Raw genomic sequence first — 12,379 nt, forward strand, 5'->3', positions numbered from 1 at the left:
GTTAATTCAGACGTTAAATATTTTTTTACTTGAACCATACCATTAAATTTCAATATCACCACATGAAGCAAATTTTTTTTTTTTTTTTCTTCTCAGTACGGACAATTAAGATTCAAATAATTTTGCATTCTCAACATTGTCACTTACATTTCACTCTTAAACTGTATTTATTTTTACTAAAATAATTAAATAATTAAAATACTCAAATGTGTTATTTTTGACTTTTTCATATCAACAAATTGCTAAAAAAATGTTTGCAACTTTATAAACTGAAGTTCCGTGCATTGCAAGAAAAATGACAACAGAGTTCATGTTTTAGTTTGAATGGAGGTCTATTGAGATTGCTTTGCTTATACTGTATATGCAATTTGAACTGAGGTGTGACATGACATACAACAGCACATAAACAAGGCCTCAATAAAGTGTGGTTGAAAATAAACTACAGAATACTGTCAATATCTAGCCTTCAGAAGAAGTTGGTGAACTCTTGATCAAGGTTTGCAGAGTATTAAAAAAATTATATAAAATGAAAAATTGTAATTGTTGCACAAAAGGCATAATTGAATTGAGACACATTAATTAGGTGGAGCGCATATGCACATAGTTAATGACTCCGCATAATTAAAGCAAAATTAACTACACTCTCTTATTATATTTATAAGAGATTAAAAGTAACCCACTCACATGCACGTAGGTCACATAACTTCATCAAAATCATGTGACTGATGTTATGAGATTGCACAGTGTGTAGCAAGAGGTTGGCAGGACTAACGCACTTGCCCCAGCAACAGGAAGTGTTTTTGCCAATGCTTGAAAATAACAGTGCATTTCTGGCACTCTGTAAAATAAATTTTTCTCGTTTACTTTCAGGGAGTCGTTGTCGTGTGTTGGAGTCCCCCCTTTATGTCTTCTCTCCCCTTTCCTCCCCTCCCCTCCCTCCGTTTTCTTTTCTCTGCTCTGCTCTGCTCTATATGTGGCTCTCACGCTGCTTGTGGAATCTGCTCCAAATGTTTTCCATATTAGTTCAGAGCCCTGTATGATTTCGAATAGCAGCACCCGAGCAGGGTTCGCATAGAGCGAGGGCTCCAGTGAGGAGGGAGGGGAAGGGCAGGGAAGGGGGTGGCAGGCAGAGTGAAGGAACAGTCAGGCTAAGGAGAGCAAAAGAGGCACCAGGCAAGCAAGAAAAAGAAGGACAAACAGACAGAGGGAGGGAGCGAGAACTTCCAGTTGGCCTCAAAGGAAGATTAAGAACCTCAGCCCAAGTGAGGAGGAATTATGGGGTCCGGGAAGAGTCCAGTGGGGTCCTCTGGAGGAGGCAATGCACTCCCTGGCAATGAGAAGAAGGAAAAAGCAGAAACTGGAGGCCCAGTGGTGGAGGAAGCCCAAAGGTGTTGTGGTTGTCGTTTTCCTTTGCTGGTTGCTCTGCTACAGCTTCTCCTGGGTATTGCGATAGCAGGCGTGGCCTTCCTCATGGTGGCCTTAAGCCCCTCTTTGCTAGCAAGGGAAACACCCTACTGGGCCGGCATCATTGTAAGCAATCCTCTTGTTCTTCATCCTCCTCTTCCTCAACTCCTGGCATGCCTTGTTTACTTTTACAGGGCCATGCATGAGGCCATCTCACCAAAACACCTAATGGATTAATTGGCCATAAGGCCATACTGTTCATAAGTATACTGTTTACATAAACAGTAAGAATGTTCATAAGCTTGCTGTTACAGAAACTAACAATTCTGTTTGTCAGTGTGCATGTTTGTCAGTGTGCATGTAAAGTGTGAAAGTTCAAAAATAACATTTTATTGAGACCAGTAACTACATATAGTACATTTTAGATGAAATTCTAAGTTCTAAAGCTGATATGAATACTACCAAATATAAGTGTCATAGTGCAAGTAATCTGCTCTAAAGATAAACATCCACAAGTGCTAATCGCACTCTGACAGCGGTCAGCAGTGATTTAACCCTTATATTGTGTTCCGGTCAAAACTGACCAATTTACTTCATTTTTTTTCTCTGAAAACTGCAGTTTATTTCATCCAGTTGGAATAAAATTCCATGGCTTTGTTCACACAGGGCATCCAAACACAAACTTTTTTTTTTAATTTTTTTTTTAGATCATTTTCATAAAATGTTTTGGTTTTAATTCACTTTGTTGCACCTGTGGAGTTCCTGGTTTAAAGTGACTGGCCATTGGAAATGAACGGAAATATTAAGTGTTCAGGAGCATCCCAGTCTTTTAGATGAGCACATGTTGATGTGTGTTTGCACACAAAAATTCCTCGGATACACGCACACACACATGCACACAAAATGTGTGTTGAGTGCCCTTTTGTGCATCATCTTTCCATGTACACTCTTTGAGGAATATTTAAAGATCTACTTATCATATTATGTTGTGTTTGGGCTCGTTTGAATCAGGATAGTCTGCTGTGTTCTGATATGTCATTGTTTATGTTATATGTATGTTTCAGGAAGTAATAAGGAAAAACATGACAAAAAGACACTCCTGTTTATTATATTTATGTGTCAGTGGGAATAACATATATATATTCTGACTGCGGAAACAAATTTGCTCATTAAATTTTTACTAATTGAGACCTTTCCTGCAATATATAACACATGGCTATCTCATCTTTTTAATGTTTTTACCAACTCTAAATATAACTATTGTGATAAATTTGCAAATTATGAGAACAAAACAAATAAAAATAAAAATGGTAAATTCCAGATTCTAAGCTTTAAAATTACACCTATTTTGTTTAGATCAAGCGAGTGGTTACTAATTTATTACATAATTATTATTATTTGTATTTATTTTTCCACAGGGAGTGCCCCCCACTAGCCCGTTATGAGCTCAGTTCAATGAATCCTTATATTAATAAAAAATATATATTTTAAAAATGTTCAAAAAACAAGTACAAAACCTGTCATAATTACTAAAAAAGAAGTTGACAAAAAGATCTAATGCAGTATCTTGGGAAAATATATGCAATAAGACAGATTTATTAACAATCTTAGTGGGCCGGTCATTTTTGACCAGGAACACAAAAGGTGTTATCACAAAACAAACACAAGGGTTAAAAAGAATTTACACCTGAATAATGTCCAAACTGCTTACCTTTGCTCAGAAAAGTATCAAGTCTGTAAAAACTGTATAACCCCCCCCAAAAAACAAAACAAAAACTGATTGAAAGTTTAAACATGTAACATACCGAAAGTACAGGAGAGTTCCAATACTGAAAGCAAATGACTGACATTATCAGGAGTTTCCTCAGCTTCCTTCTTAAAAGACTGCTCTTGTTTGTTTGCTTTGACAGCTGTTAAAAGAATAGATCAAGTCAATACTTTTACAAATAGATGAAAAGGTCTTCAAAAGATTCAAGCCAGCTGTGTACAAAGGCTATACAGACATGCATGTTCAGTCACATTGGCGATGTGACAGGATAACAAGAGTGCTTTAAATACACAGCACAGTGTCCTTGCATGCATTGGCTTTGGCAGGACATACAGTACACAGTAAAAAAAAAAAAAAACAATAAATAAAAATCCTGTTAAATTCGCATAAAAAATGGCAGCTGTGGTTGCCAAAAATATAAAGTAAAAATACAGTTACCATGTTTCAAGCATTACGGGATGTCATTTTGTCACCTGTTTATTTCACAGTTCTCAAAGATCATTAAATTATATAATGTTATTATACAAACCTACTGGAACAACTTAATCTGCTCTGCTTTTTCCCTTAAAATTATGATAAAAAAAAAAAAAAGAATTTACAGTGTACATATGATAAAAAGTACATTATTTAATTAACTGTTTTGCTTAAATTCATTGTGAGCCTTCATGCATAACACTTCATACAAATTAGTCTTTGACATCAAGAATTTTTGTGTACACAGATGTTTCATCATGCAAAATAATTGCTAGTGTGGCAATAATCTGAGGCAATGTGTTATGAGAGGCCTATATGTTGTTGGATACACACGTTCAGACTCACACACGTTCAGACTCACACACAGTATCGGGGGGGGGCAGTGGTAGCTCAGCGGGGGCAGTGGTAGCTCAGCGGGTAATGCTCTGGGTTACTGATCAGACGGTCAGGGGTTCAAGCCCCAGCACTGCCAAGATGCCACTGTTGGACCCTTGAGCAAGGCTCTTGACCCTATCTGCTCCAGGGGTGCTGTATCATGGCTGACCTTGCACTCTGACCCCAGCCTAGCTGGGATATGTGAAAAGAAGAATTTCACTGTGTATGTGTGATAAATAAAGAAAATTATAATTATATGTATAATGTATAACACACATGTATAATGTGTGATAAATAAAGAAAATTATAATTATAAATTATCGGAGTGATAAGGTAGATCAGAGAGCATCTCTGTGTTCTCTGGCATCTCAAGATCAGGCCTCACGAGACCAGAGCTGCAGTTCCTGAAAAAAAGCTGAGGTCACCAGGACTTCTCCAACTCTTCCTAAAAACCGGGTAAAAATAATCAAATTAGATACCACACGTTAGTCACAAGACTCCAATCATGCTGAGAGAAAGAGTGGGGAATAGAGAGAGAGAGACAGACAGAATAAAAGAGCAAGATAAAGAGCGTGAGAGATTAAGATATCTCAGAGGGTGGGGGGGGTCAAACTATTCAATTTGCAACGGCAGTCAATATATTATCAGATGACAACTGAATGCTGAGTTGCACAATGCTGATTACAATAAGGGTTATGGGTGGCCCATGACAGGCCTGGTAAACACAGAGAACTATGAAGGCCTGCTGCACTGCAAATAAGATTAGTGCAATCCAGCAGACTTGTATGTGTTCATAAATTGGCAACAATGGCAACATTTTTCAGCAACAGATCGTAAAATTCCTATGTCCATGGTCAATTAGCTTGTATGATTTGTTCAAATATGATGCTAGATTTGGGGTCTGAGTGACAGCAGGTCTTTCAAAAAACCTCTGCATTGTGTTTTGCAGATGTGCGTGGTGTCTCTGGTGGGATTCATACTCTTCTGCATCAACAGAGTGCCTGATGAGAGAGCATCAGCACAATTTATAACAAAGGTGGAAAAAGGAATGCATGTTTTGTGTAATTGTTAAAGGGATAATTCACCAAAAAATGTAAAAATCATTTACTCACACTTGTGCCAGATGTGTATGACTTTCTTTCTTCTGCTGAGCACAAACAAAGATTTTTAGATGAATATCTCAGCTCTGTAGGTCCATACAATGCAAGTGAATGGTGACCAGAACTTTGAAGCTCCAAAGATCCCATAAAGGCAGCATAAAAGCTATCAGTGTGACTCCAGTGGTTTAATCTTTATCTTTAGAAGCGATATAATAGGTGTGGGTGAGAAACAGATCAATATTTCAATCCTTTTTACCATAAATCTCCATTTTCACTTACAGAATGTGAAAGAATTACAAAGATTTAACCACCGGAGTCACATGGATTACTTTTATGCTGCCTTTATGCAATTTTGTAGAGCGTCACCATTCATTTGCATTGTATGGACCTACAGAGCTGAAATATTCTTCTAAAAATCTTTGTTTGTGTTCTGCAGAAGAAAGAAAACCATGCACATCTGGGATGGCATGAGGGTGAGTAAATGATGAGAGAATTTTAGATAATTTGTGTTTTTGGGTGAATTATCCCTTTAATTGCAATTGCTGGTATTTATAAATGCATTTCATATTGACTTTGTGCATGAGCTGGTTACATTACACACAGTAAATAAGTAACACTTTATTTTTTTATAGCACTTATAAAAATGTGTTTACAAAGTGCTTTATAGAAGAAATTATGTGGTGGCCCTACAAAGTATATGGACAATTTAGCCACACTTTAAAATATCAAACCATGTGGCATTTAATGTAAAATGTTAACATACAGATTTTATATGTTATGAGATACAAGAAACTGAGTGAGAATAAAAATAAGAGAATAAGACAGAAATAAGAATATTATGAAATTAGAACTAAAAACTATTCTTCTAAATAGACTAAATAAATTAAATTCAAAACCAATTAAGGAAAGAAGATAATTAAATTGAATTAAAGCCCTCATAAACAAGTGTGCTTTGAGTTACACAGAAGTGTACTCCAGCTCTGAGAGAGGGGAACATCTTTGGCAGCAATGCAGATATCCAGCAGCAGGATGAATGAAATAATTCTTTATATCATCATTGTACTTTTAATTAGACGTACCATCAATATTTAATGGACCATTGACATCACTGACACTGGCAATAACATGATTCATGAGTCATCAAGACACAACATTCAGCTTAAGTGAACAAGTATGGACATTTTAGCCTATTACAACAATTTTCCATTAACTTAATCCATTTAAAAGTGAGATTTCATGTCATGCCAGTATGCAGAATTTCCTATTAATCAAAGTTATATCTGTGCCTCTACACCTATGGATTCTGAAAAGCATTGCCTTATTGCCTTAAAGGGATTATTCACTCAAAAATGAAGATTCTGTCAGCATTTACTCACACTCATGTTGCTTTAAATCCATCTGACTTTGTTTTTCCTCTGTAGAACACAAAAGGAGATGTTAGTTTTTTAATCAAACCTAAAAACTCATCTATATTATTTAGCTTTTGACTGAATTTGAGGTTGTAATGGTTGTTCTTGATCAAATGTAAGAAATTTTAAGCATCCGTAACCTTACGTAGATGCGTGTATCTGTGTATATTTATTTGTGTAAATGTGTGCATGTGCATATGTGTTTATGTGTATTTATGTTTTATGTATGTATGTGTATGTACAGTTGAAGTCAGAAGTTTACATATACCTTGCCAAATACATTTAAACTCCTGACATTTAATCGTAGAAAACATTCCCTGTCTTAGGTCAGTAAGGATCACTACTTTATTTTAAGAATGAGAAATGTCAGAAAAATAGTGAATTATGTGTAATAGTGAAAAATGAATTATTTCAGCTTTTATTTCTTTCATCACATTCCCAGTGGGTCAGAAGTTTACATACACTTTGTTAGTATTTGGTAGCATTGCCTTTAAATTGTTTAACTTGGATCAAATATTTTGGGTAGCCTTCCACAAGCTACTCACAATAAATTGCTGGAATTTTGGCCCATTCCTCCAGACAGAACTCGTGTAGCAGGGTCAGGTTTGTAGGCCTCCTTGCTCTCACACACTTTTTCAGTTCTGTCCACAAATTTGCTATCAGATTGAGGTCAGGGCTTTGTGATGGCCACTCCAATACCTTGACTTTGTTGTCCTTAAGCCATTTTTCCACAACTTTGGGGGTATGCTTGGGGTCATTGTCCATTTGGAAGACCCATTTGCGACCGAGCTTTAACTTCCTGGCTGAAGTCTTGAGATTTTGCTTCAATATATCCACATAGTTTTCATTTCCTCATGATGCCATCTATTTTGTGAAGGGTACCAGTCCCTCCTGCAGCAAAGCACCCCAACAACACGATGCTGCCACCCCCATGCTGGGATGGTGTTTTTCGGCTTGCAAGCCTCACCCTTTTTCATCCAAACATAACAATGGTCATTATGGCCAAACAGTTCAATTTTTGTTTCATCAGACCAGAGGAAATTTCTCCAAAAAGTAAGATCTTTGTCCCCATGTGCACTTGCAAACTGTAGTCTGGATTTATTTTTTATTCCGGTTTTGGAGCAGTGGCTTCTTCCTTGCTGAGCAGCCTTTCAGATTATGTCAATATAGGACTCATTTTACTGTGGATATACATACTTGTCTACCTGTTTCCTCCAACATCTTCACAAGGTCTGCTGTTGTTCTGGGATTGATTTGCACTTTTAGCACTAAACTATGTTCATCTCTAGGAGACAGAATGGGTCTCCTTCCTGACCGTGGTCCAGTGGTGTTTATACTTGCATACTATTGTTTGTACAGATGAACGTAGTACTTTCAGGCATTTGGAAATTGCTCCCAAGGATGAACCATTCTTGTGGAGGTCCACAATTGTTTTTCTGAGGTCTTGGCTTATTTCTTTTGATTTTCCCACGATGTCAAACAAATTGGCACTGAGTTCGAAGGCAGACCTTAAAATATATCCACAGGTACACCTCCAATTAAGTACACCTCCTATCAGAAGCTAATTGCCTAAAGGTTTGACATCATTTTCTGGAATTTTCCAAGCTGCTTAAAGACACAGTTAACTTAGTGTATGCAAACTTCTGACCCACTGGAATTGTGATATAGTCAATTAAAAGTGAAACAATCTGTCTGTAAACAATTGTTGGAAAAATTACTCGTGTCATGCACAAAGTAGATGTTCTAACCGACTTCCCAAAACTATAGTTTGCTAATATGAAATCTGTGGAGTGGTTAAAAAATTAGTTTTAATGAGTTCAACATAAGTGTATGCAAGCTTCTGACTTCAACTGTATATATACAGCTCTGTAAAAAATTAAGAGAACACTGCAATTATCAGTTTCTCTGGATTTACTATTTATGGGTATGTGTTTGAGTAAAATGAAAATTTTTGTTTTATTCTATAAAGTACTGACAACATTTCTCCTAAATTCCAAATTTTATTTGCAGAAAATGACAACTGGTCAAAATAACAAAAAAGATGCAGTGTTTTCAGACCTCGAATAATGCAAAGAAAACAAGTTCATATTCATTTTTAAACAACACAATACTAATGTTTTAACTTCAATCAAAATCAGTATTTGGTGGAATATCCCTGATTTTCAATCACAGCTTTCATGCGTCTTGGCATGCTATCTACCAGTCTTTCACATTGCTGTTGGGTGACTTTATGCCACTCCTGGCGCAAAAATTCAAGCAGCTCGGCTTTGTTTGATGGCTTGTGGCCATCCATCTTCCTCTTGATCAGATTCCAGAGGTTTTCAATGGGGTTTAGGTCTGGAGATTGGGCTGGACATGACAGGGTCTTGATCCGATGGTCCTCCATCCACACCTTGATTGACCAAGCTGTGTGGCATGGAGCATTGTCCTTCTGGAAAAATCAATCCTCAGAGTTGGGAAACATTTTCAGAGCAGAAGGAAGCAGGTTTTCATCCAGAATAACCTTGTACGTGGCTTGATTCATGCGTCCTTCACAAAGACGAATCTGCTGATTCCAGCCATGCTGAAACACCCCCAGATCATCACTGATCCTCCACCTGGTCATGTAATGGTTAGACGGAGACCTGGAGAGGCCTACAAGTCACAGTGTGGTTGTTTCAAGGAGCACAATACTTGTTGACCCCTCTCCAAACATAGTGCTTATATTTGTGACCATAAAGCTCTATTTTGGTCTCGTCACTCCAAATTACAGTGTGCCAGAAGCTGTGAGGCGTGTCAAGGTGTTGTCGGGCATATTGTAACCGGGCTTTTTTTGTGGCATTGGCTTCTTTCTGGCAACTCGACCATGCAACTCATTTTTGTTCAAGTATTGTTGTATTGTGCTCCTTGAAACAACCACACAGCCTGTATTTCTCCTGAGGTTACCTGTGGGTTTTTCTTTGTATCCTGAACAATTCTTCTGGCAGTTGTGGCTGAAATCTTTCTTGGTCTACCTGACCTTGGCTTGGTATCAAGAGATCCCCAAATTTTCCACTTCTTAATAAGTGATTGAACAGTACTGACTGGCATTTTCAAGGCTTTGGATATCTTTTTATATCCTTTTCCACCTTTATAAAGTTCCATTACCTTGTTACGCAGGTCTTTTGACAGTTCTTTTCTGCTCCCCATGGCTCAGTATCCAGCCTGCTCAGTGCATCCACGTGAGAGCTAACAAACTCATTGACTATTTATACACAGACACTAATTGCAATTTAAAAAGCGACAGGTGTGGGAAATTAACCTTTAATTGCCATTTAAACCTGTGTGCGTCACCTTGTGTGTCTGTTACAAGGCCAAACATTCAGGGGTATGTAAAGTTTTGATCAGGGCCATTTGGGTGATTTCTGTTATCATTATGATTTAAAAAGGAGCCAAACAACTATGTGATAATAAATGGCTTCATATGATCACTATCCTTAAATAAAAGACAGTTTTTTTGCATGATCAGTCAAATTTTCAAAATCAATGCCAAAATTTCACAATTTCTGCCAGGGTATGCAAACTTTTGAGCACAACTGATATATATATTCGGTGTTTTAAAGTTGCTTTTAAATGTGCTATAGAAATAAACTTTTACTTGACTTTTGACTTATTAGAAGGTTAGAATGTTCACTTTCATATCATCTTTTTTCCACACAATGAAACTGAATAGTGACTGTTGTGAACATTGTGTCTAACAAAGTCATAGGGGTTTGGAACAACATGAGAGTGTGTAAATGATGACATTAGTTTAATTTTGGGGGGAATTAACCCTTTAACCATCTTAAATATCTCTAGCCACTCTCTCACTTCCCTCCAGCTCCTGTACTTCCTCCTTTGCATGATGGGGCTGGTCATCTCCATGCTGGTCATCGCCTACCAGTGCCACCACTGCGCCCTTACTTACAGCCTCACCTGCGATAAAAAAGGGGAGGACTGCATTTGCACCCTGGACCCTAAAGATCCTATTGCCCGTACATTTAACTACAGTGGTGTGACAGACTGCAGAGCCATCAAAAGCACACTACCAATGTACAACATTCTGCAGATGGTCCTGAATCTGGCTCAGGCCATTGTTTGCCTGGTGGGGGCCTTCATGATATGGAAGCATCGCTACCAGGTGTTTTTTGCTGGACTACAGACGGGATCCCCCTCTGCCCTGCAGTGGCAGAATGTTTAGGGCACTGAGTAGAAGAAATCATGTGGAGTGTGGGAGTGTTTGTGCCTTTAGGTTGGAAACTTTTTGCTGCAATATCTGCCCCAACGGAAGTTTTGTGTCATATGTGACCTTTTTTAAAAGCAATTGATTGATGCTATGTTTGTATTGCAATATTACAATATCATGGAAAGTTTTGTGATTTTTAGAGGTATTTTTCTACATTGGATTTTTGAAAATTTCCGCTGATCAAGGTAAACCATCTTTACTTTTGCCACTGGCAAGGAGAGTATTTTTATCTCTGAAACCTGTATATGATGCAAAACGAGACTTGTCGTTTCGCAAAAATGAGCTGCACAATCTGTTGTTGTTTCTGTGGTGATAACAATATGCATAAAATGTAATTTTTACTTAATTGTTTGCTTAGTCAAAGAAAAACACATGAATATGTAATAATTTCAGCTAAAAAGAAAACTTCATGCTGTGGATGTACGGTGAACTTCTTTTCAATTACACGATTGCTTGGTTTCTTGCTAGTACATCTTAATCTGTAATATTGAGCGAATTCCAACTTGCGCACAAAACAATTAACAAGAAATTACCAATAAATAACTATATAAATGACTATAAATAACTGTATACAAAAAATGTAAATAATAATTAAAAAAAACATTAAAAACCGACCTTGCTTTGTGGGGCCCCCTGGTGGCTCGGGGGCCTTAAGTGGATGCTTTTACCACTTATAGCTAGAAAGGGCCATGCTGAAAGTTATGGTAGGACACTGCAAAACCTTTGGCCCCCCTTTTTAATCACTCACTACAGGGGCCCCCACTGTTCCAGGACAATGTTCCTGTTTGTTTTCCTGCTGTTGGTGCTAATATGTGCAAATGATGTTTAAATAAGCATTTTTATTGCTTCTTGCGCATAATTTTTTTTTAATAAACATATTTTTTAACTTTAGTATCATTAAGATTGATGACCAATTTAGATGACAATTGCCTTATCGTGAGAGACTGTTCTTAATGAAATATTTCACCCAAAAATGAAAATTCTCTCATCATTTACTCACCCTCATGCCATCCCAGATGTGTCTGACTTACTTTCTTCTGCAGAACACAAACGAAGATTTTTAGAAGAATATCTCAGCTCTGTAGTTCCATACAATGGAAGTGAATGGTGGCCAGAACTTAAAAGCTAAAATAAAAGCACATAAAGGCAGCATAAAAGTAATCCATATGACTCCATTGGTTAAAGCCATATCTTCAAAAGTGTGTATGTAATAAATATAATAGGTGTGGTTTAGAAACAGATACATTTACAGTGCATTTAAAAGATACATTTTTATCTTTATACGTTTGTGTGTTCCCTGGGAATCAAACTCATGATCTTGGCATTGCTGGCGCCACGCTCTACCAGTCGAGCTACAGGAACTTTTATGTTGCCTTTATGTGGATTTTGGAACTTAAAATGTTTGGTCAGCATTCACTTGCAATATGTGGACCTACAGAGCTGAGATATTCTTCTAAAAATCTTAATTTGTATTCTGCAGAAGAAAGAAAGTCATACACATCTGGGATGACATGAGGGTGAGTAAATGATGAGAGAATTTTTATTTTTGGGTGAACTATCCCTTTAAATGTAATTACTAGTGTTATGTTCTACAACAAGTATTAAT

The 12,379-nt window shown here is 37.2% G+C and overlaps 1 protein-coding gene across 2 annotated transcripts; it reads left to right on the forward strand.

Annotated features, from left to right (window-relative positions):
* The first annotated feature begins 312 nt into the window (after positions 1-312).
* On the forward strand, positions 313-11,664 carry LOC127456521 (sarcospan-like). 2 transcript variants are annotated; one of them, XM_051725058.1, is made up of 3 exons: positions 319-1,530; positions 4,971-5,057; positions 10,369-11,664. In XM_051725058.1, the coding sequence occupies exons 1-3, from the start codon at positions 1,276-1,278 to the stop codon at positions 10,726-10,728; spliced, it is 702 nt and encodes a 233-aa protein (XP_051581018.1). In that variant the 5' UTR covers positions 319-1,275; the 3' UTR covers positions 10,729-11,664. The 2 variants fall into 2 exon arrangements, with proteins under 2 accessions (XP_051581019.1, XP_051581018.1); XM_051725059.1 differs by lacking the exon at positions 4,971-5,057 and having other exon boundaries at positions 313-1,530.
* The last annotated feature ends 715 nt before the right edge of the window (positions 11,665-12,379 follow it).

Source organism: Myxocyprinus asiaticus, chromosome 18 (assembly GCF_019703515.2).
Source record: "Myxocyprinus asiaticus isolate MX2 ecotype Aquarium Trade chromosome 18, UBuf_Myxa_2, whole genome shotgun sequence".
NCBI lineage: Eukaryota > Metazoa > Chordata > Actinopteri > Cypriniformes > Catostomidae > Myxocyprinus > Myxocyprinus asiaticus.